This window comes from Neomonachus schauinslandi, chromosome 6, assembly GCF_002201575.2.
Source record: "Neomonachus schauinslandi chromosome 6, ASM220157v2, whole genome shotgun sequence".
Classification (NCBI taxonomy): domain Eukaryota; kingdom Metazoa; phylum Chordata; class Mammalia; order Carnivora; family Phocidae; genus Neomonachus; species Neomonachus schauinslandi.
Genome location: NC_058408.1, coordinates 89,098,551 through 89,119,428, shown reverse-complemented (window position 1 = coordinate 89,119,428; position 20,878 = coordinate 89,098,551). Strand labels below are relative to the sequence as shown.

General features: G+C 39.8%; 1 protein-coding gene across 3 annotated transcripts in view; it reads left to right on the top strand.

Annotated features, from left to right (window-relative positions):
- The first annotated feature begins 5,840 nt into the window (after positions 1-5,840).
- The window catches only part of FAM13C (family with sequence similarity 13 member C), a 151,633-nt gene continuing 136,595 nt past the window's right edge, over positions 5,841-20,878 (top strand). For 2 of the 3 annotated variants that reach the window (XM_021699502.2, XM_044916474.1), the window contains exons 1-3: positions 5,941-6,077; positions 12,276-12,332; positions 16,088-16,292. In XM_021699502.2, the coding sequence (XP_021555177.1) occupies positions 6,016-6,077; positions 12,276-12,332; positions 16,088-16,292 (324 nt within the window). In that variant the 5' untranslated portion in view covers positions 5,941-6,015. Of the gene's footprint in view, positions 5,901-5,940; positions 6,078-12,275; positions 12,333-16,087; positions 16,293-20,878 lie in introns of those variants that run through there. The other variant, XM_044916473.1, reaches the window with a different exon arrangement.

Below are 20,878 nucleotides of genomic sequence, written 5' to 3'. Positions count from 1 at the left end.
ATCTGTTGTAATAGCAGCAGCCAAAGTGGTTGGAATTAATTTCAGAGTTGTCTCCAGGGCCAGAGCACATAGGGTAGGTCATGGTAAGCAGGAAAGAAATTATGAAAATATTCTTAAATTATATAGGGATATAATTGCAATAGTGAGCTAATTCCTACAAACAATAAAGAATAAATCATGCCCATTGGAGTAGCTATATATACTTTTTTCTTAAAAACATTAATAGCTCAAAAGGTTAACCTTCACCTCACATTTGATACTCATTGCATAATTATAAAAGGTAACATTTTACAAAATTAAGAACTTCTTAAATTTTTCCAAGGGCCACTCAAACCTTTGATATTAAGCGCATTCCCTTTGGAATTAACATGTCACCGTCTTTGTCAATTTTATATACTTTACTTGTTACTGCCAAAACTTCACTTGTCACTGATTTTGAATGAAATTCAAGCCATTTCCTGCCATCACTTCGACTGACTTCATGAGATCCTGAAATTTCCCTTGGAATCAGTTTACAGTGTATCTGTGTTCTATTGTCAGATGAATCAGAAGGCGATTGTTAGACAACAGTGGACTTGCTATATGCTAACATTAACTAGGGAGAGATGTTTGAATGGAGACTAACATCATAACCAGTTGGCCATCAGTTTATATTTTTGCTATCATGGCTTTGCTTTGTTGGGCATCTTTGACTCTTCAGGAGCTTCGATAATGAGGACTTTCTAGTCATAGCCTCAGATGTTGGGGTTGGTAAGAGAAAGGATTAGGGAACAGTGAGTCAGGAGAGTATTCTTTTTGGAATATTATCTTTTCAGGCAAGAGTCCTCTCTTTCCACAGAGAAGCTCGGTCATTCCCAAGGGTCTTGACAGGAAACTACAAGTCACAGTGTCCAGGCCAGTAGAGCAGGCAACTCTGTTGACTTCCTGCTATTGTAAAGATTCTGGCTCGCTGCCACAGTGTCTAGCAGAAAGTGATTTCTCAGAATTGAATGTTTCTCCAGGGATGTACGAGTATTTTAAATCAAAGAGTTGTAAAGTGAACACAAAGCCATTCTGGATGAAGCTCGTTTCATTTTAAGAGCAGCCCATCTACATTTAGTAAAGTTTTGATTTTTACTATCCTTTTAAAAAACCTATTAAACACTGTGGCATTATGGAAAATAGAAAGGAAATACCATTTTTATTTATTTTTTATTTTTTTAAAGATTTTATTTATTTATTTGAGACAGAGAGAATGAGAGAGAGAGAGCACATGAGGGGGGGAGGGTCAGAGGGAGAAGCAGACTCCCTGCCGAGCAGGGAGCCCGATGCGGGACTCGATCCAGGGACTCCAGGATCATGACCTGAGCCGAAGGCAGTCGCTTAACCAACTGAGCCACCCAGGCGCCTGGAAATACCATTTTTAAACCCACTACCCAAGCACAGCAGTTTGTTTATCTTGTTCCAACATTTAAGTTTATATATTCTTAGTTATTATAATAATAATGAAAATGATGATAAGAGCATCTACTAGACTTTTTTGTTGTTTTCAGTCATATCATTTAATCTTCATTAGAACCCATAAGATAGGTCAATTATTGTCTTCATTGTAAGATGAGGAAACTGAGGGACGGAGTTCCAACTACTACTAAGTGGTGGGTCTTAAACCCTGGCAAGTCTAGAAATTTCTTTCTTGATCACTACATTATTGCTTTATATTTTGCATGTAGTTAAGCCAGTACACTAGAATTAAATTTTTTCAATTATAATAAAGAGACTGTTGTTATTAAATCTGAAATTCAAATATTGGTTTTAAGAGCACTGACAGAAAAAGTAAAACATTGAAACTTCTAACTTGTAAATGAATTAGCCATGTTCAAACCCAGCTTCTTCATTTCCCCTTGTTCCACTTAAAAAATAAGGTTGTACATATAATATATACATTGTATGTTATATACATGTACACATACATACATACACACTTATTGTGAAACAATTTTGATGACGGGGTGGTGTCCGTCTTGTTCATAGCTATGGATAGTGACAAGCATGTAGTATCATTTGTTCATTCATTTATCTGTTCAATGAATAATTATACCAGTTAATCTGTTTTGCAGTCTTTCCCTGATGTACTCAGGAACTCTTTTCTCAAAATTCCTAGTTCAACATGATGTTAATGGATAATATATTTAACAAAAACCATTGGGTCTTCAATGAGTTTGAGAAATATTGGTTAAAAAAGATGAAATAGCTTTTTTGCAAACTGGTGCAGCTACTCAGAGAAACAGTATGGAGTTTCCTCAAAAAGTTAAAAATAGAACTACCCTATGATCCAGTAATTGCACTACTAGGTATTTATCCAAAGGATACAAAAAAAATATTAATTCAAAGGGATACATGCACTCTTATGTTCATAGCAGCATTATCTACAATAGCTAAATTTGGAAAGAGCCCAAGTGTCCATCCACAGATGAATGGATAAAGAAGATGCGGTATACATATACAATGGGATATTACTCAGCCATAACAAAGAGTGAAATCTTGCCATTTGCAAAGATGTGGATGGAGCTAGGGAGTGTTATGCTAAAGGAAATAAGTCAGAGAAAGATGGACACCATACAATTTCGCTCATATGTGGAATTTAAGAAACAAAACAAACGAGCAAAGGGAAAAAAGAGAGAGAGAGAAACAAACCAAGAATCAGACTCTCAACTATAGAGGACAATCTGATGGTTACAAGAGGGGAGAGGGTGGGGGGATGGGTGAAATAGGTGATGGGGATTAGGAATGCACTTGTCCATGATGAGCACCAGGTATTATATGGACGGGTTGAATCATTATATTGAACACCTGAAACTAATATAATTCACTGTATGTGAATTAACTGGAATTTAAATAAAAACTTTTAAAAAAGGCTAAAAAGTTATGAGAAAAAAAGAGAAATACTTTCTTTGCTGCCTAATGTGCATTGTGAATTTATAATATATAGTTGACCCTTGAACAATGTGAGGGTCAAGAGCACTGACCTCTGCACAGTTGAAAATCCACGAATAACTTTTGACTCCCCAAATCTTTACTAATAGCCTACTGTTGACTGGAAACCTTCCTGATAACATAGTCGATTAATATGTATTTTGTTTGTTATATGTATTATATGCATTTTTACAACAAAGTAAGCTAGAAAAAAGGAATATGCTATTAAGAAAATCATAAGGAAGAGAAAATACTTTTACAGTACTATATTTATTAAAAAAATCCGTACATAAGTGGACCCACACTTCAACAACTTAATTTTGACCATGTAACTCTCTTTTTTCTTTTCTTGGACCATCTGGGAAACTGGAATTTCACTGAGGACACCTTGGGAAACACTGATCTAGAACTTAACTTCTTCCAGAATGCCAATATTAGTTTTTCTGCTTCTCTTTTTTAACTCACTGTAAACTGCTGTTTGGTCACATGGGGTCTCCAGAATAACCAGATGGTGAGTGATTATTCATCAGTATTGCTCTATTCCAAGTTGGATACTACAAAATATTAAAACAAAACAAAGCCCCAGACACTGTAAAAATTACTTCTACATCTGATTTAAGATGAAAACTAATATGTTAGAAGAATTGGCTGGGAAGTAAAAATTAAAGTGGCTGATTTTCTTATATACTCCACATAAGAGGGTTTTTTTTTCTGGGACATTTTTGTTTTTTAACCAAAATCAGTTAATCAACAAATTGTTTTTGTTGCATAAGAGTACCACCTAAAATCTAATTTGGGTCCATGCTATTCATGAGCTGCTGAGAGTTCTTATTTCTTTTCTGTGGACATTATTGAATACCTGCACTTCTTTTTTTACAGAGTTGTTATGTTATTTGCAAAGGACCCACATTATTTCATACTGTCCAAGTCCTGTTTCAAAGTTGAAAGCATAACATTTTCTCATTTCAAAGGGATCACTGGGAACACTTAAATGAGAAAAGTCTGATCTTTCTCTGCATTAGAACATGAGGAATTAATACCTTAGACAATGAGTAAAAGGGGTTTCTGAACACTGGCAACCTTCAAATCTTTACAGCAGAGCTGAGAGTGCTGAATATAGATTTACCTTTATTGGTCTCAGTAAAATAGAAAGAATAGACCTCAGTTTGTGACAGCTAAATAATAAATACATTTATATAATGAAGAGGCTATGTCTGACACTCCTGAACCTAGCTCATATGAGGCAGTAGGTGGTTTAGGAACATATATGTACTGTATGGGATGAATATTTCTAAACTTATTATAGTCCATAGAGTTCAGGTCTAAGACCATATTAGGCTTTTATTCCACTACTTTTTCAAATATTTGGAGGGAGGAAAATAAAATTGCAAAGGACCTTAATGAAACCTGTTTTTCTTTGAAAACTGAATTTTGATTTTTCAAAGTATAACTTTAAAAGTTAAAAACATGACTCATATAAATATAGACACACATCAGAAATCTATTAATTTATTGAAGAGGGAAACTATAAGATAGTGATGCTTTTGGAACCAAGAGCATCTGAATATTACCAGGCATTTAGAAAAATGTTTCTATAAGATTGTTAGGTTAGATACAAAATTGGTTATTTTGCCAATTATATATTGGTTAAATTGCACAATGCAATAATACCATAAACATTTAGGTTATATTTTCCTCTGGACAGATTGGACAGAATGTACAATTTAACACCTAACTCCAGTGTCTGAGGTCTAACCAATAGTGAATAGCAAAGTCAAGTGCATTTTCCTAGAGAATTAAGCAGTCCTTGGGTGGATCTGTAAAACAATGCCTCAGTGTGACACTGAAAGGTCATGCGTTTCCCCCTTATTACCAAGGTTTGGGTAATTTTTCTTATTATCTAAAAGTAAAATTTTGAGGGTTTTTGTTGTTGTTGTTAACCCATTGCCTGATATAGTTTGGACTAAAACACACCATCTTGGCTGCTTCTGGGAGCGGAGAGATTAAAAAGGGGCCTGGGGAATCTACTTAATTCAAGAATCAAAATCAGCATCTTTCACAGATGACTGTTCATTTCATATCAAGGTCAAGCTGGCAGGAGAAAGGAACAATGGAAAGAGGGCAGGACAAATATCCCCAGGGGAATGAAGCAAGTGGGGGCCTGACAGCCTTCCCTTCCCCCAACAGGGCTGCCTTTATTTAAAGAGGATGGCATTTGTGGATTCCATCTCTCACCCTTTGTAAAGGTGTTTGGGAGTGCAGCTTCGGCGGGCTACTCTGGGCATAGCAAACCCTACGGCTTACACAGCCCCCCAGTCGCCAATACTCCCAGGAATAAATCCTCCACTCGCCCTGCGTGGGCTCATTCACAGCCCTGTAGTCCGAGGTTGGGCGCTTCCTCTCCGAGACTGAAATGACAGTGCAAACAGAGCGGGTGTGATGCAGCGAGCCCTCCTTCAAATGTTCTCCTTTTTTTAAAAAGCAAGACACACACACACACACACACACACACACACAGCAGTAACAGCAGTTATGTCCTCCTCCCGGTTCTGGTTTCCTCCCGACGGATGAATTTCTGCCAGCCTCCATCCCTAGAGAGTGTAGCTCGGTAAAATTGGCAGGAGACGTCTGGAAGAAAGCAAGTCCCCCAGAGATTTCAGCACCTAGGCAGAAACGGTTGGGCTTTCCCATTGCCAGCCCCGGGGGTGGCTGGCACCGAGAAGCCTGGATTAAACGCCGCGCGGGGCTGGCGAGGTTGGGGTCGCGGTAACTCCCCAGGACCTCCTTGCGGGGATCCGGGGGGCCCGGGACCCGGGGACCGCCCTGCCGCCGCGCCCCGCCCAGCTCTGTCCCCGCAGCCTCGCGGGCTGCCGGGCTTTGTGGTTCGCCCGTGCGCCTGGGCCCCAGCTGGGGGTGTCGTTACGAGCATGTGCAGACAGCAGCCCAAGGTAGAGCGAGCGTGCCGGGCGAGCCCTGAGACTTGCCTTGCAATGCCATGTTTGTGTGTATGCTCTAACTCCCGGAGAGCAATCAGGGAGACGGCTCCCCGGCCGGACTTGGCTGATGTTTTCTTGTTTCTGTTTCAGCCTTCAGGATAATTCCTTCAGCAGCACCGCTGTAACAGAGTAAGTGATTCTTGCCATTAAAATAACACTTGCATGCCTTTCTCTGGAAGCAACTATCGCTAAGATATCCTCCACCGTCCCCAGCCGCTCTTCATGTTAGATGCATTGTCTCCTGTAATCTGGGAGCTGTGAAGACCGGGAGAGGTGCTGACTGATGGGGCCCAGAAATCTTTACGGGTTGAAATAGCCTTTTAGCAGCTACGGGAGAGGTATTATAACAAGCTAATTGCTTGCTGGAGCTCAGTGCTCTAAGATTTGTGTTCTTGGAGCTCAGCTTTTTTTCTTTTTTTAAATTTATTTGACATGTCAGAAAGGAAGCTTTGTTGTATTTTGCCAACATTGGTGTCAGTTTTCATGGAGCATGCTGTATACATTTACAACAAATAGGAGATAGATGTGAAATGACTTGAGTTGAATTCCAGCATGTGATAAACAGGCTAAACTTATTCTCACCCTCTCTTGTCTACAGATTTTTAAGGCACAGTGAACTTTTTTTGGGTGCCCTTTGTCATTTTTGTCTTCTGACCTCAAAGATCTGGCTACAGGAGACATGAATCATCTTGTCCTCTGGTTAAAGCTGCTGATTGAGTCAACTAATATCATTTGAACATGGAATGAAGGAGTATAATATTTTACTCAAGGGCAGCAGTCATAGTATTTTTTATTAGTTATAGTTCACGGTTTTAATTCTTGTCATCCCTTCCTGAATATGTTTTCCTAATACTATACTATACATATACGTTAAAAATTAATAGGTAGTATATTTTACTAATATTATATGTAATTTATATAAAATGTACATATGTACATATATATGAAATACCTATACTTCATTTAGCAGTCTTTCTCTAGACTAACTTGTGATGTTTACTTCTGGGACCTTTTGATGGAAGTCATTCAACAGCTTTTCAGGGAAACAGGATGTATAAGGTTGTATACTCAACTATGTTTTAAAAATGCTGCAAGTTTGACACAGAAAGCCCAGTAACTTGGGAACTATTTGCTAAAGTTTCCTAAAAGGCAAGTAAATGTGGGAATAGATAGGTGAGTGTCAGGTCTTACCACTGTCACAATGACTTGGTGATGGAGGGGTGAGATTCTACAGGGCTTCCCAGGCCCTCTTGTTTCCCATATCCTTTTGTTTCTGTGTTTGCATAAGCTGCGCTCTTAGTGTGAAGCTTTGGGCTCACTTAAGTGGAGTTACTTGAAAAACAACAACTCGGGGTGACTTTAGAAGATGTCATATACAATATATGCCATATAAAATACTCATTGGGACCCACATCTGTTAATGAGATTGCTGCAACTTTGGTTTTCTAAAAGCCTGAGAGAGGGGGAGGGATGTGTGCCAAAATATGCAGGCCAAAGATAGGCCTGGACTTCCTCATTCAGGTGCACAGGAGCTGCTCTCCTCCCTGGCTGAGCTTATAAACACCCAGCGCTTTCTGTGCCTGCTTCTTAGGAGCCCTGTGTGGCTGAGTCCCCAGAGTCAGCCTCGGGCATAGCAGCTTCAAAATGGAGATACTCAGTTTCAGATGTCACATGGACAATTTTTTTGAAAAGGTTTTACACTTAATTGTGGGGAAAGTCTGGTACCTTATCTTTGGACACTCCTCAAGGAGTTCTGATTGCATAAGATCCTGTTGTTGTTTTCAGAGAAGTGATGGTGATTTATTTTAAAAGGCACTAAGTGACAACTGGAATGCCATCTGGCTAATCTAAAAATCTAAGGAGCATATTTAAAACATACCAAAAGCTTCGCAGGTGTAACACAACACAGAGTAGGGTCATTTGAAACTTGTCATTGTGTAATATAACACTTTCTCCTCCCCTCTGTTATATGAAGCATTTTCCTTGGTTCTTTGGGCATTACCCCAAAGCCAACAGGACCAGGATCACTGTCCTGAGATACAGATGTAGCAGGTGCTCAGCAAATATTTGGGTGTGGTCTTAACATACACAGAGGAGGCACTTGCCTGAAAACTTCCTCTCCCTCCTGTCCCCATCCCCTCCTTCTTCCTCCTAGCCACACTCACTTATTTTCCTTAGTGTCTGAAATTGTACCTAGAGATGATTTCTTTTGGATTCAGGCCTCTGGTGGTGACTCTTATTAAAACGGAAATTAAAAAGTCTGCCCCTGGGAGGCCGATTCAGGTTGGCATTAATACTTTGATATAAATTATGTTATCAGGTAGTCTAGCCTGGTAGGGTTCAGCCTGGCCAGGTGGGGGTCCTATCAGAGTCAAAGGGAAGGGGAATTGGGAAGGACTCAATGATAGATTTTATTCTCTCCTCGGTTCTTCCCAGGCCTGGCATTGTCTGTGCAGCTCTGGACCAATTCAGTTTCTTTTTCTACCGAAATTCTTCCAAGATCAGAGTGGCCTTGGCCTTCCGTTCTGTATCTGCAGGGACATTTCATCTGTTTTTCCATGGTCATCTCCTATGTTGCCCTGGCTACACCACTGTGTGAAATGAAGCCTGGCCAGCAGTGAATTTTGCAATGAATTAGTTATCATCTGAAGCAGTGGTTCTCAAAACCAACTGATCATCAGTATGAACTGGGGAAGGGGGTTGGGGCTTGTGAAAGATCCAGTTTCTCACGCTTTATCCCAAAGTAGGAACCTAGAATGGGTGATTGTGTTGGAGTCAGCTCAGTGCTGGTCTGGGTTTTGTAAACCTTTAGGTCAGCGTTAAATTTTTTAGAAGCATACTAGTTATGTTTGTGTGTGTTTGTGAGGCTATCTGGTTTAAGAATTCACATTCCTGGGCTCACCCCCAGGGAGCTAGCTGATCTAGTGAGGCTGAGGTACCCGTGGGGCTCACGCCCGCTCCCAGGTCATGCTGATGCAAGTGGTTCCGGAGACACACTTGGAGAAATCCCATAGGATTGCAGGCTGCAGCTCTGCAGCTTTGCTTTCAGGGAACACAGTCCTGCTGGGTGAATAGAAGTCCCCTTCCTGGCACAGCTACGTTTTACTAATAACCAATCCGAGGCCTCTCTTCTTATTTACCCCAAGTCAAAAAAGCGAACTTCTCATGGGCACTTCTTTCACCACCATTATTCTAAAAAACAAGTCCTTCATTCTCCTTCTTTTGTGAGCCTCTGGAATAGAAACTGAAGAGATTGGTTAGTAGGCTCAGTACAGGGGAGCGGAAATACCACGGTGGCCATTGCTGTCCTCCTGGGATGCAGGGCAGTTCCTTCACCTCTTGTGTGAAGGTGGCCCCTACTTCATTGCATTGTCGGGTTCACTGAGATGCTGTGAAAGAGATGGTGAGCTGGGAAGTACCATAGAAGTTTTTCTTGTTTGTGGTTGACAGAGGGAACAAAACTCCCAATCGGGAAAAAGGTAACAACCCTGAGCATTTCACCAAGGAGTAATTGCAAGGACAAATTATCTATACATCGTCTGGGTAACCACAAATCAAGAACTCTGGGACTTAGAACTAGTTGATGAGAACATCAAAGGAAGTCATTTAATAGAGATGCTTCTCACATTTTTTTTACTATGCACAATAGTCAGAAAAACATTTTATATAACAATCCAACACACCCATATATACATGATTTATTTAAATATGTTCTGTGAAATAACACTTAACCCTTACTATACTGATATTTTCTATTCTATTTCTCTAACAACAATAACAAAATGATGGTAGCTGCTATCTAATTTCAAGACCTACTAATAGGTCACAATTTACATTTGGAAAAACAATGCACTAGAAGATGCCCAGTTTTGAATATTTAAGGAGATGATTGGTCTTTAAATTCCTGTACTGGGGCTATAATACAAGAAGAGGATGCCATGGGCATCCCACCAGTTGGGCACTTGGTCTGAGCTGATTTTCTTGCCAGAGTGGGGATATCTGGCTATGGGTCGCCACTGAGGAATCCAATTTTACAGCTGGGCCCACACTGCACAGGGGGCTCCTGTGCAAGGAATCAGGAGAAGAGTCACAAAGGAGATGTTACTTCAGTAAAACTTAATGGTCTTCATCAGAGCAAATGTACAACCCAACTGAACTAAAAGAGCTTGTATATGTGTTCATGTAAGCCTCTAGACAGATCTGTTTCATCGCTGTATCTGTGTCCTAGGAACTGTGTTTCCTTGAGCAGGAACTGAAGTCATTTAATAGGCCTTAAAATTGGATCAATTAATTAGGGTCCGGCCTCGTACTTAAGAAGCATGGGCAACTTTTTATGTTCTGGTGCCAAGTTTCCATTTTTACCTAATTGTACTTTGAAAAGAAAGGTTAATAAATCAAGTGAGGGGGAGAAAAATAAGTTCTTGCCAAATTCCCAAACAATAGGTATTGTTGAGCTCTAGGGTTGAAACTCTGATTGAACCCTAGTTCTCTGGAAGCAAAAATTCTAGATTTCTGTTCTTCACTGATTTTTCTACTTAGCGAGGTTACTTTTATTGGGAAACATTTTCATTCACATTACAAAGCCTGTATGATCTATTAAAGTGAACGCCTCCAATGGAGGAGGACAAGGCAATTCTTATGAATTCAATTGTTATTTTCATGAGATGGACAGAATGGTGTACTGACAGTCAAAAACATGAGAAAGCAAGAAAATTTAATTATTTTGTTAAAAAGAGTACTGTGTTAGGTTGACTGATTTTTTTTTTTTTAACTGCCAGCAGGAATAAGATATTTCAGCAGGCAGAGAGAATTAGGATCTAGATGGCCTTTGTTTAATTCATTAAAGTACATAATTTAAAAGGCATAATAAGGGAAGAGGACTGGAGCTTTCATCAGTTTCTTCTGTGGATAAGTTATGTAACGTTGCAAGTAACGGATATTTAAAAATTGTAAATGATTTCATATAGTATGACTATTCTTATTATATTATGGTTATATTTATATATGTAGGTAGTTACTTACTTTTGTCCACTCATTACATTGTGACTCTATCTGAGCAGGGTCCAGGTCTTTTTCAACTTTGTGTCCTTTAGGAGGAATGCTACTGGAAGTATGGGTCCCCAAATTGTTTGTAACTCATCTGAGACAAGGGAAGTACAGAAATAGGGAGTAAGCATTTAAAAACTTCTATGGGAATTTGGCATTCCTGTGACATTTTTTACCAAACTACCATAGTAGATTGGAAATAGAACACAAACTGGTCATTCCTGAGTCCCAAAGAGTTTGAAATGCGCAGCCTTAATACCTAGTGAGTACCTGAAAGGCAGTGAATGTTCAGGAAATGCTTATTAAAATATTTCCAGTCTTGCTGAGAGGCCCGAGTTAATGATTCCATTCAATTATTTATTGAATGCCTTCTTTGGGGTAGCACTGTGGGCACTGTGCAGTGTATCTAGATAAAAATCATTTCTTTTCATGGAATTAACAGCTAATTAAAGAGATGTCAGAGGTACAAAGGAATTACATAGCAGTGTGAGGCAAGATATATAGTTGGTTACCAAAACCTCAGAATAAAGAGTAAACATTTATGTATTAAGGTTTAAAGTAGGTATGTGGCCTATGGGTGAACTTGGCTGGGAAGGTTCATGGAGCTTATGAGACTTCACTCGGGCAGTGAAGGATGAGTAGGAGTTGAAGGTGAAAAAAGCATTCCAGGCTGGAGTGGGGTGGGAATAGCTGAGAAAAGGAACAAAGGCTCCCTCCCACACTTGAGGGAGAGAATGGTCCTACTATACATTCCCCCAGGCAGTGTGGAACTCTGGAGATGTTTCAATATAGAAGAGCCACAAATTTTTCACTGGGTTATTCCAGAAGTTTTGTGATGAAGAAGGGGATTGAGAAAGTCTGGAGGTCGATGGAGGAAGCCAATTAGGAGCTGGTGTGGTTTGGGACTGCCTGAGGCAGAGGACATTTCAAGAGGCAAAAGGGGGAGTCTCTTTAGAGCCAAGGATAACCCACCAATGGTGTTAGATGTCCCCTCAAATGCTTTGAACAGCTGGGTCCTTGCCAAGATCTTGTTAGTTTAGGTGATGCAGAGCAGTGCATGAAAAAAGAGTATTACGTCTGGTTCTGAGCTTTGAAGATCACATGATATGACAACACTGGTATCATTACCCGGTAGACATGCTGGGAATTGGGGCTAGTTTGAGAGAGAGTGGTGAGGGTTGTTCCATTTTTTAGTTTACACTGCTAATCTAATTCTAGACTCTTGCTGCTTCTGCTGCTGCAGACAGTTGGAACTGATGTGGATTTGTTCCTTCTCTCCAGGTGTGACGAAGACACAGTCTCCCTACATGAAGACCAGACTGATTGCTCCAGTATCAGGTATGACCAACTATTGCTTGGTTCTTAATTATGAAGGACAGAAACCATGTAGGTCTGGGGTCTTTAGTCTTTTCTTTGAATTATAATTGCCGGTTCTTGTGTCTAAGTTCTTGTAATAAAATATCAGTTCTTAAGGAAGTTTTGTCATGTCCATTTTGGGATATTCCCCTTAGTACCCAGGACAGTGCCTTTTATATGGGGATTGCGCAGTAAATGTCTACTGAATTCAATATTGATTATCCCATCTCAATGTTCCCATCATAGACCCTATGGAAGAGGTTATAGATTTATTTACCAAGCATGTCGTTGAGTGTTTGGAGTATGGTCTTGGTCATCAAGGAGGTCATGATATGGCAAAACCTTCATAGTTAACCACTTCTTCCACATTTGCTTTGTTCAGAGCATTTTCGCATACATTTTATTATTTAATCTAAGCAACTGAAAGGAAGCTGATGTTTCCCTCCTCTTCCTGGAGGTGGGGAAACTGAGGCTCAGAAGGATTATAGCTCATCCAAACTAACATAGCTACTATGGGACTGAATTTGGGCTCAGGTCTCTCTGACTCTCAAGTTCATTTGTTGGACAACAAACAATTGTTGAAGGCCTATTTTGTGTGCCAGAAACCAGTCAATGTAGATGATGATGCTACAGTGCATTAAGGGATATTTTACGAGAGGTAGACAGAGGATTCATTTAGAAGGACCAAATAGCCCAGAGAGGTTTCTGGGGTGGATTCCTGAAGAAAATTACAGTAGCACATGACTTTGTGTGTATGTTTGTGTGTGTGTGGTGGGGGGATATGAGGCTAAGAAAAAGATGATGCTACCGAGCAGAGGGAGCAACTTACTGGAAAGCCAACAGAGGGTAGAGAAAATAGAGTTGTAGGAATAGCAGACAGTTCAGGATGGTGGGAGGCTTGAGAGCCTTTGGGAGTGAGGAGGCCAAGAGTGGTAAGAACTAAAGCTCCGGAGATAAACAAAGACCTGATTTCAAAGGGTTTGTGTACCTCACTAGGGAGTTTGGAATTTATCCTGGAGGTATTGGGGAGACTAAAAAGAACCCTCAGTCTTTTCTTTGCAAATAACCACTTGGCTAAAGCCCCATGAAAGTAACAATACCTCTCATTTATTGAGCTGTGGCCTTGAGCCAGCTTTCTATGGTAGGCATTTCACAGGGACTGTATTATCTCTGCAAGGTAGAGAGATATCCATCTTATGGATGAGGGTCAGAGAGGTGATGGGCTGCGGCCCAGGCTACACAACTAATATGCAGGAGGATCTTTTAGACTCATTCTCAGTTATGATTGATTCCACTAAGTGGTGGCATAAATCACACAACTCGTACTTTCCTGCTTTGGAGATTCTGAGAAACCAGTAACAGGTTAGAAATATATTTCTAAAGATTACTATTTGTATTTAGGTATTTGTGTAATGAGAGAAAGATGTTTTTTGCTCCCTCACACCCACCTTCCTTGCTTTTCAAGTCAAGGAGGTAATTGAGATGACTTTTATAAAACTTTGGCACCTTGAAAATATATAAAACTGAAGTCCAGGTATTGTTTTAGGAATGTGTCTATCAGAAGAGTCATTTTAGTTTTGAAACATGACTTTTTCTTTCTTATCTTAGTGTTCTAGAATCCTCCTTGAATGAGGAACGTTTAGGTTTCCTATAAAGACAGCTGTTCTCCCTTTTGTTTCTCACCTAGGAGCATAAAGTACATGGATGAACATTGTTTCCAGTGAGAGAAATGCATTTCACATGAACCAGTACAGTTCCAACTTATGGTTTGGTATTGGTTTCCAAATCCATTAGTGGCTTAGAATTTTTAAAATTGTAATTGATCTTGGGGCCTGGGTGGCTCTGTCGGTTGAGTATCCGACTCTTGGTTTCAGCTCAGGTCGTGATCTCAGGGTCGTGATCTCGGGGTGGTTAGATAGAGGCCCTCGTCAGGCTTCACGCTCAGCGCCAAGTCGGCTTGAGATTCTTTCCCCCTCCTTTTCTCCCTCCCCCTCTCTCCTTCCCCTGCCCTCTCTCTCTCTCAAAATAGATAAATAAATAAAATCATAAAATATAATTGATTTTAAGGGAAAATATTAACCAGTGTCACTGGCACAGACTTTCGGTTTCATTTTTTTCAGTTATTAATATTGAAGAATTATTTCACTCGTTGGGTTCTCCTTTACCAGACATTATGAAGTTTGTCCTGAGGCTTAAAATTAACTATTTCACATAGTTTTATTTCCACACCTTGCCCAACTGCACCCTGGTCATTCTCCAGAATTCCTATCCTGATGTTTGCTTTGATCTTTTCCCAGAGGCTAACTGTAGTTCATCCTCCTGATATCAGTTTAGTGAATTTAATCTGTTTTATTTGTGAAAAGACATCTTGAACAGTGGGCATAGAAATCCTTTCTTTGCTGGTCTTGTCTCTTGGCTTTTTGTGTCCTTAAGCTACAAGAAATTGCTTTCTATCTGACCTTGCCAAAGTCTTTTATGAATGCTCGGATTCGGGAGCAGGAGGGAAAAACACCACCGAGGGGAAGTGGTCTCCCCCTAGAGAGTTACATGATCTAGTACCAAATGATTGCCAGTGGATTAAGGATGACAATTTTAATTGTATAAAGAGAACACCCCATTTGGTTATATCCCTGAATTCTTAGCAAAATAAGAAAATACATGCATCTAGATTTAAGAGGGACCAATGGCTTCAAATAAAAGTGTTATGTCACTACTTCTGAGGAAATTGAAACAGTAGAGTTATATTGTATGAATTTGCTTGGTTAGTGAAAATTAAAAGTGCCATTCCAGCACTAAATGTGTGAAGGTGACACCAGCCGATTTAGTCACCTCCAGCAATTCCACACTGATGGGACCTGGACAAGGATCTTTGAGTGTGCACTGAAGGTGTTGTTCAGATGGTTTGGTTGGGTAAAACGCCCTTGTTTTATATTTTACCCGAGTAGCATGTTTCCTATCAAAATAGACCCTGTTAAACTTCTAGAGGCCTTTGAAAATTGTAGGGAGATGATTCTAAACATGCCAGTGAGGAGGAAGTATCATGCCTTGAATCAAGTACGTATATGCAGGGGAGACTGAAGACCTACCTACCACTCCAGGTCTCTGGGTGATTGAGCCCTTCTCAGGCACTTCATTTAATCTTTGAGTTTTAGAGTTTTTTCTCTTTTCTTTTCTTTTTTCTTTTTTCTCCCTTCCTTCCTTCCTTCCTTCCTCCCTCCCTCCCTTCCTTCTCTTTTTTTGTCTTTTTTAGAGAGAGGGGTGGGGGTAAGAGAGAATCCTAAGCAGGCTCCACACCCTGCTCGCAGCTGTCCTGGAGCTTGATCTCCTGACCCTGAGATCATGACCTGACCCACCCAGGTGCCCCTGAGTTCTAGAGTCTTAATCTATAAAACCGGGCTGACAATCTCTAATCTGATTCTCACATTTTTGTCAGAGAAAAAAATTACATACATGAAAGCATCTTGAAGTGAAAAATTAAAAAAAAATATGATAGTATGCACAAAGTTACAACTACAAAAAAGTATGTATCCACTAGTAAAGATTAGAAGGGAACGTGGAATGATCTAAACAGTGAAATTCACATTTCTTAGGTTCTTGTTCCTGTGAAACTAAGTCCACCCCAAACATTTTGCTAGTTACCATATAAATAGAGCAGCAATGAGTGTGCCAGCCCCGCTTTCCCGCAGCAGCTTATTACTTTTTTGGGTGCTTTCTAAATTGGGTGTTTCCTGTTTTAGAGATGAAGACAATAAAGAAAACTACCCCGACGCCGGGGCTCTCCTAGAGGAGCCCGCGCCGCCGGCGTGGCGCGCGCCGCCGCAGCATGTAGAGCAGACGGTGCTGGTGGACGGCGTGCTGCGACCCAGCATGGGCAACTTCAAGTCCCGGAAGCCCAAGACCCTGCTCAAGGCCGAGAGCGGGAGGAGCCACGGAGAAAGTCAGGTAGCGGGCTCTACCACCTCAGGCCTTTGCCGAGTGGGCGCTTCTCCCGCGAGGGCACCGCTCTGGCGGGCAGTGTGAGCGCGTTATTCTGCAGGAGGTGGTTAGTGAGCTTGACGGGTCAGTGCGCCTACCGCGGGCCTGGGACGCACGGAGGGCACTCCCAGCGCAGTGTGCTCAGCAGGCTGGTAATTTAGCGCCCTTTCCAACGGACCCCTTAAAGCCTGGGCTTTGATAATGGTTCAGAGGAGCTGCTGCATTCTTGCAGGGGAGAGTGGAGGAGGAGCTCCAGCCATCTTCACTTACCCAGGTCATGTAGCTCTTGCCCCAAACTTGATTTCTTCTTAGCAAATCAAAAATCCCTAGTTTACCCGGATACACTCACCTTAGCCTGCCCTTTAGAAGACTTGGGTAAATATTCAAGCGCGCATGTGCCTCTCTGTGTGTGTGTGTGTGTGTGTGTGTGTGGTGTGGTATCAGGTTCTTTGAGGTCAATTAAGTATTTAAATGAATGAATGAAGCAATTTTTTTTCAACTTGATTTGGGTAGTACATTCATATTTTCTAATTTTTTAAAAAACTTTCTCTAGTTGTAAAGGGATGTAGCAAAGAATGTGATGTTTTTAAATCTTAGAAAACTCATTAAATAATTTATGACGCTTTTTTAAAAAAAGATTAAATGAATATAATCCCCTTTTATTTTACTAGGAGGTTAATGAGATTATACTTGTAATGCACCTAATACAGTTTTGGGGACATGGGTTCTTCATTAATGTAAACTGCTTTTTTGTTAACATTTAAACCTTAAAAATAATGTGGGAGGTTCTACGTGTAACAGATTAATTTTATAACTTTAAGTCCAGTCCTATATAGCAAGTGGGCACCAGGTAATCTTCCTGTTAGAACAACTTTGGCTGAACACTTTATTTGACCTTGTCATTTTCTTATTTGTCTTGTGATTTTTGTCTCATTTCTTCCTTGGCATTAGGACCTCTTATTTAGTCAGTTAATTTTGCAATAAATTGAAAGTGTCCTCTGCATTCATAAAGCTGTGTTGTAATTATTTTAAACTGAGTTGAGTTTCAGACAGAAGCGAATGGAAAATACTATTTGAGTTATGATAAACTTGAGACCCTGCCTATTACTGAATGCACTCAGCACTTAATCTGATTAGGAGTATGGTGTTGGGGAGGATACAGGTACCCAAAGGGCTTCCCCCAGAGTCTGACGGGTCTCAGGGAGGCTCTGATCTTGAATCTCCTGCTAAGGGTCACCTGTGACACTTTTTGCTTTGGGTGACCAGCCATGTCTCCTAGAGTGCCTTCTTTCTTGTTATCCTATAGCCTGGCTCTCAGAAATTACACAGTTGTCAGTTGTAATAAGGTGCTAAATGGGGCCTGTAACTCCAATCCATTGCTCACACACACACACAGGAAGATTTGTGGGGAGAGATATGCTTGTATTATCTTTGCTTATAGTACAGCATTGGACTCCTGGACTGCAGGTAAAATTTCCAGTTCATTCCTAACATCTCTATCCACACAATGAGATTCCCTCCCTCCAGTGACGAAGGGAACTTTGATAATAATATTTTAGGTCTTCCATATTTGGGAGAAATATGAAACACATTTCATTCTTCCTATTTTCTTTGGGAGAGAGAATTAACATTGGTTGAGTATTGAGCAAGAACTGAATCTATAAATACTCTATAAATAATATTATTAATAAAATCAGCTAACATGTATTCAAGTATTTACTGTGTTCCAGGCATGTACCGCGTTTTACCACAATCCCATGGAATGGGTATTATTATCTTTTTTTGAAAATGGAAAAACTAAGGATTAGAGGGATTACATAACCTCTTTGAACAGATTTGGAAGAATTTGAGTGGAAGGTCTTTTCCATAAAAGCACAGTGTTTCTAAGAAGAGGTACGCAGATCTTCCAACTATAAATCTAGTGATTTACCTAATCCCTTATACTACGCACACCTTAATTTTTATATAAAACCCATGGTTTCACTTTGGAATTTTTTTCCTTTGCTGATATATTGTGCTTTTAGCCAGTAATTACTTATTTAGAAAAGATTACTCTGGGGAAAATTTTGTAAGTGTATTTTTTTTTTTTTCTGCCTTAAAGCTTTGTGATATTGACCACAGAAGCTAGACAAAGTTTGGGTAAATGTTAGCTCCATAGGATGCAAGTTTCTTAAGGTCAGTGATTCAGTCCTTCTTGTCTATCTTTAGTTTTGTAGCATTTGGTAGTCACTCAGTATTATATGTTGAGTAATTCAAAACTGGTTAAGAGAGGTGTATAGATAATTGTATCACCTTTTTTGTGTGTGAAATGTAAGTGTGATCTTATTCAGTTGTGAAAAGTTACATTTAAAAGAATATAATCATGACTCTCCTACAGATATGAAATAAAGATGTATCAAAGATTAGATTTAAATTATTAATTAATGAAGGAATCAGTAAGGTATTACAACCAGTTCAAAAGAGAATGCAAAGTATCACATATTTGTAGTCTGACAAGGAAGACAGAAATAAATTTACAAATGGACACAAAATTGGCAAAACTTATAGTATCCATTGGTGATAATCAATTACTTTCCCTTGGACATGAGGAATTATTTACATTGCCATCAATATCTACAAGTTCACTTCTATGTCTACAGCCTTGTAAAATAGCCTAGTCATAGAAAGACAAAAGCAAAGATTATTCAGATGGATGAGTTAGCCAGGACATCCACTAAATTTCAAAGTCATTTATAGTTTTTTACATTCTCCTCCTCCCCCTTGTGATCATAAGAATCTCAAAGAAAGATTATTCTTAATCACAAATTAAGGCTAGTCTCATTAGGTTTGGCCTGAATATTTACCTAGGCATAGCAAGAGTGTTAATTTACCATATAGTCCTTCCTAAGCATGCTTTGCAAAATCTAAAACCATTCACTATTGAATAATTACAATATTAACTTTTCTCTGGGAGTTTTCATGAGGAATCTCAGATTGGACTTTCAATGCCTCTATTATTTGCAATCCCAAGGCAAGGAGCTAAGTTCAAGAAACTCTCTCCATTATATTTCAGCCGCAGTACCTATGCATTTGGATATATTCCTCTCTTCTTGAGGTCCCCAAAATAACATTAGGTTTCTAGCTTGCCAGAAAGTGATCATCTTTACCACCTGTAAGGTTGGACCCTGTAAGCCAGGTAGCAGACCAGTTATCCTAGGAGGCCTCTGTAGGCACTGGCTGCATAAGTAAACCCATATTTGTTCGTTCCTTCAAAGTGGTCTGTTCTACATGATGCAATGAAAGTCCTTCTCAAGGTGGCATTCCAGGCAAGATACTGGTTGCATAACAGATTTTTCCATTTTATTCTGGTAAAAAGGAAGACAGATTATTATTGAATATATGAAATAACCCCATTGCAATGAAAAGTAAGGATGCAGGGTGAGTTTCTGAACTCTGGGGCCAGTGAGACTCAGATAACACTTTTAAATGTTTCATTTCAGTTTACATAAATGGAGCGGTTTATAAAGTATAGCATTATTATTATTATTATTATTATTATTATTATTATTATTCACATATGGTGAGGCCAATAGATGAGAAGGTTACTGCCATTTGAAAAGATTCCTACTCCTAGTTCTCAAGAGGAAAGGGAGCATGCCATACTGTGCAGGGCCATGGAGGGAAAGCACCAGGGTTAGTCAGGAAGCAGAAGGGACAGGTGGAAAGCAAGGCAGGAGCCTTTATGTGGTTTCTATGGGAAAGGCAAGGTGAGGCAGGGTAAAGCAGTCTTAGGATTGACTAGTTTGATTCATTTCAGTAGAACTTGAGGTATAGGGACTCTCTGGTACCTGGTTCAGATGAGTAGGGCAGAGGAATATTGCCTTCCAGAGTGTATGAGCCAGATAGAAAAATTGGTTCCAAGTATGGACTCTGGATTGGTTAGTTTGCATGTGAAAGGTTCTCTCCTGGGCAAGTCATTTATGTTCTAAGAATTGGCTAGCCCTGGGAGAATTTACTTCCCAGTAAGTGGGGCTCTAGAGGCCAGAGCTTCAAGAATACAGAAAATAATAAAATATAGTTAATACAAGAATCTACTAAATTGTGAGGTGAAGTAGAGAAAGGACTTTCTTATAGATCCAGTAAATAGAACATTAAAATAACAATATTCTAAACAAATAACTACAGTAAAATTTCCCTTCTCAGTCCATTCAGTCTTATGCAATTAATTTTTGTTCCTATTGTCTTGGGTTAGCAGGAGCATAAAGCTGTCTTGACGGAAGTTTTATAACTTTGGTGTCATCAGATTCCTGTACCCAAGAGTCTGTCCTTGAAAATGTCAATGGTTTGCAGCATCTGGGACTGTGGAAAGTATTCTTTGTTGAAAACTCTGGCTTGAAGCTGGTCGTAGCACCTGCAGGCAAGCATCTAAGGAAAACAAGCATGTATAGATGACAGAAACTGAAACTGCTTGTGATCAATTTACGAATCATTTTCAAATGTGAAAAGTCTGATGAGAGCTCATAATAAGAATAATGAATAGATGTGACAGGCAAAACAAGATAATAAAATCATTG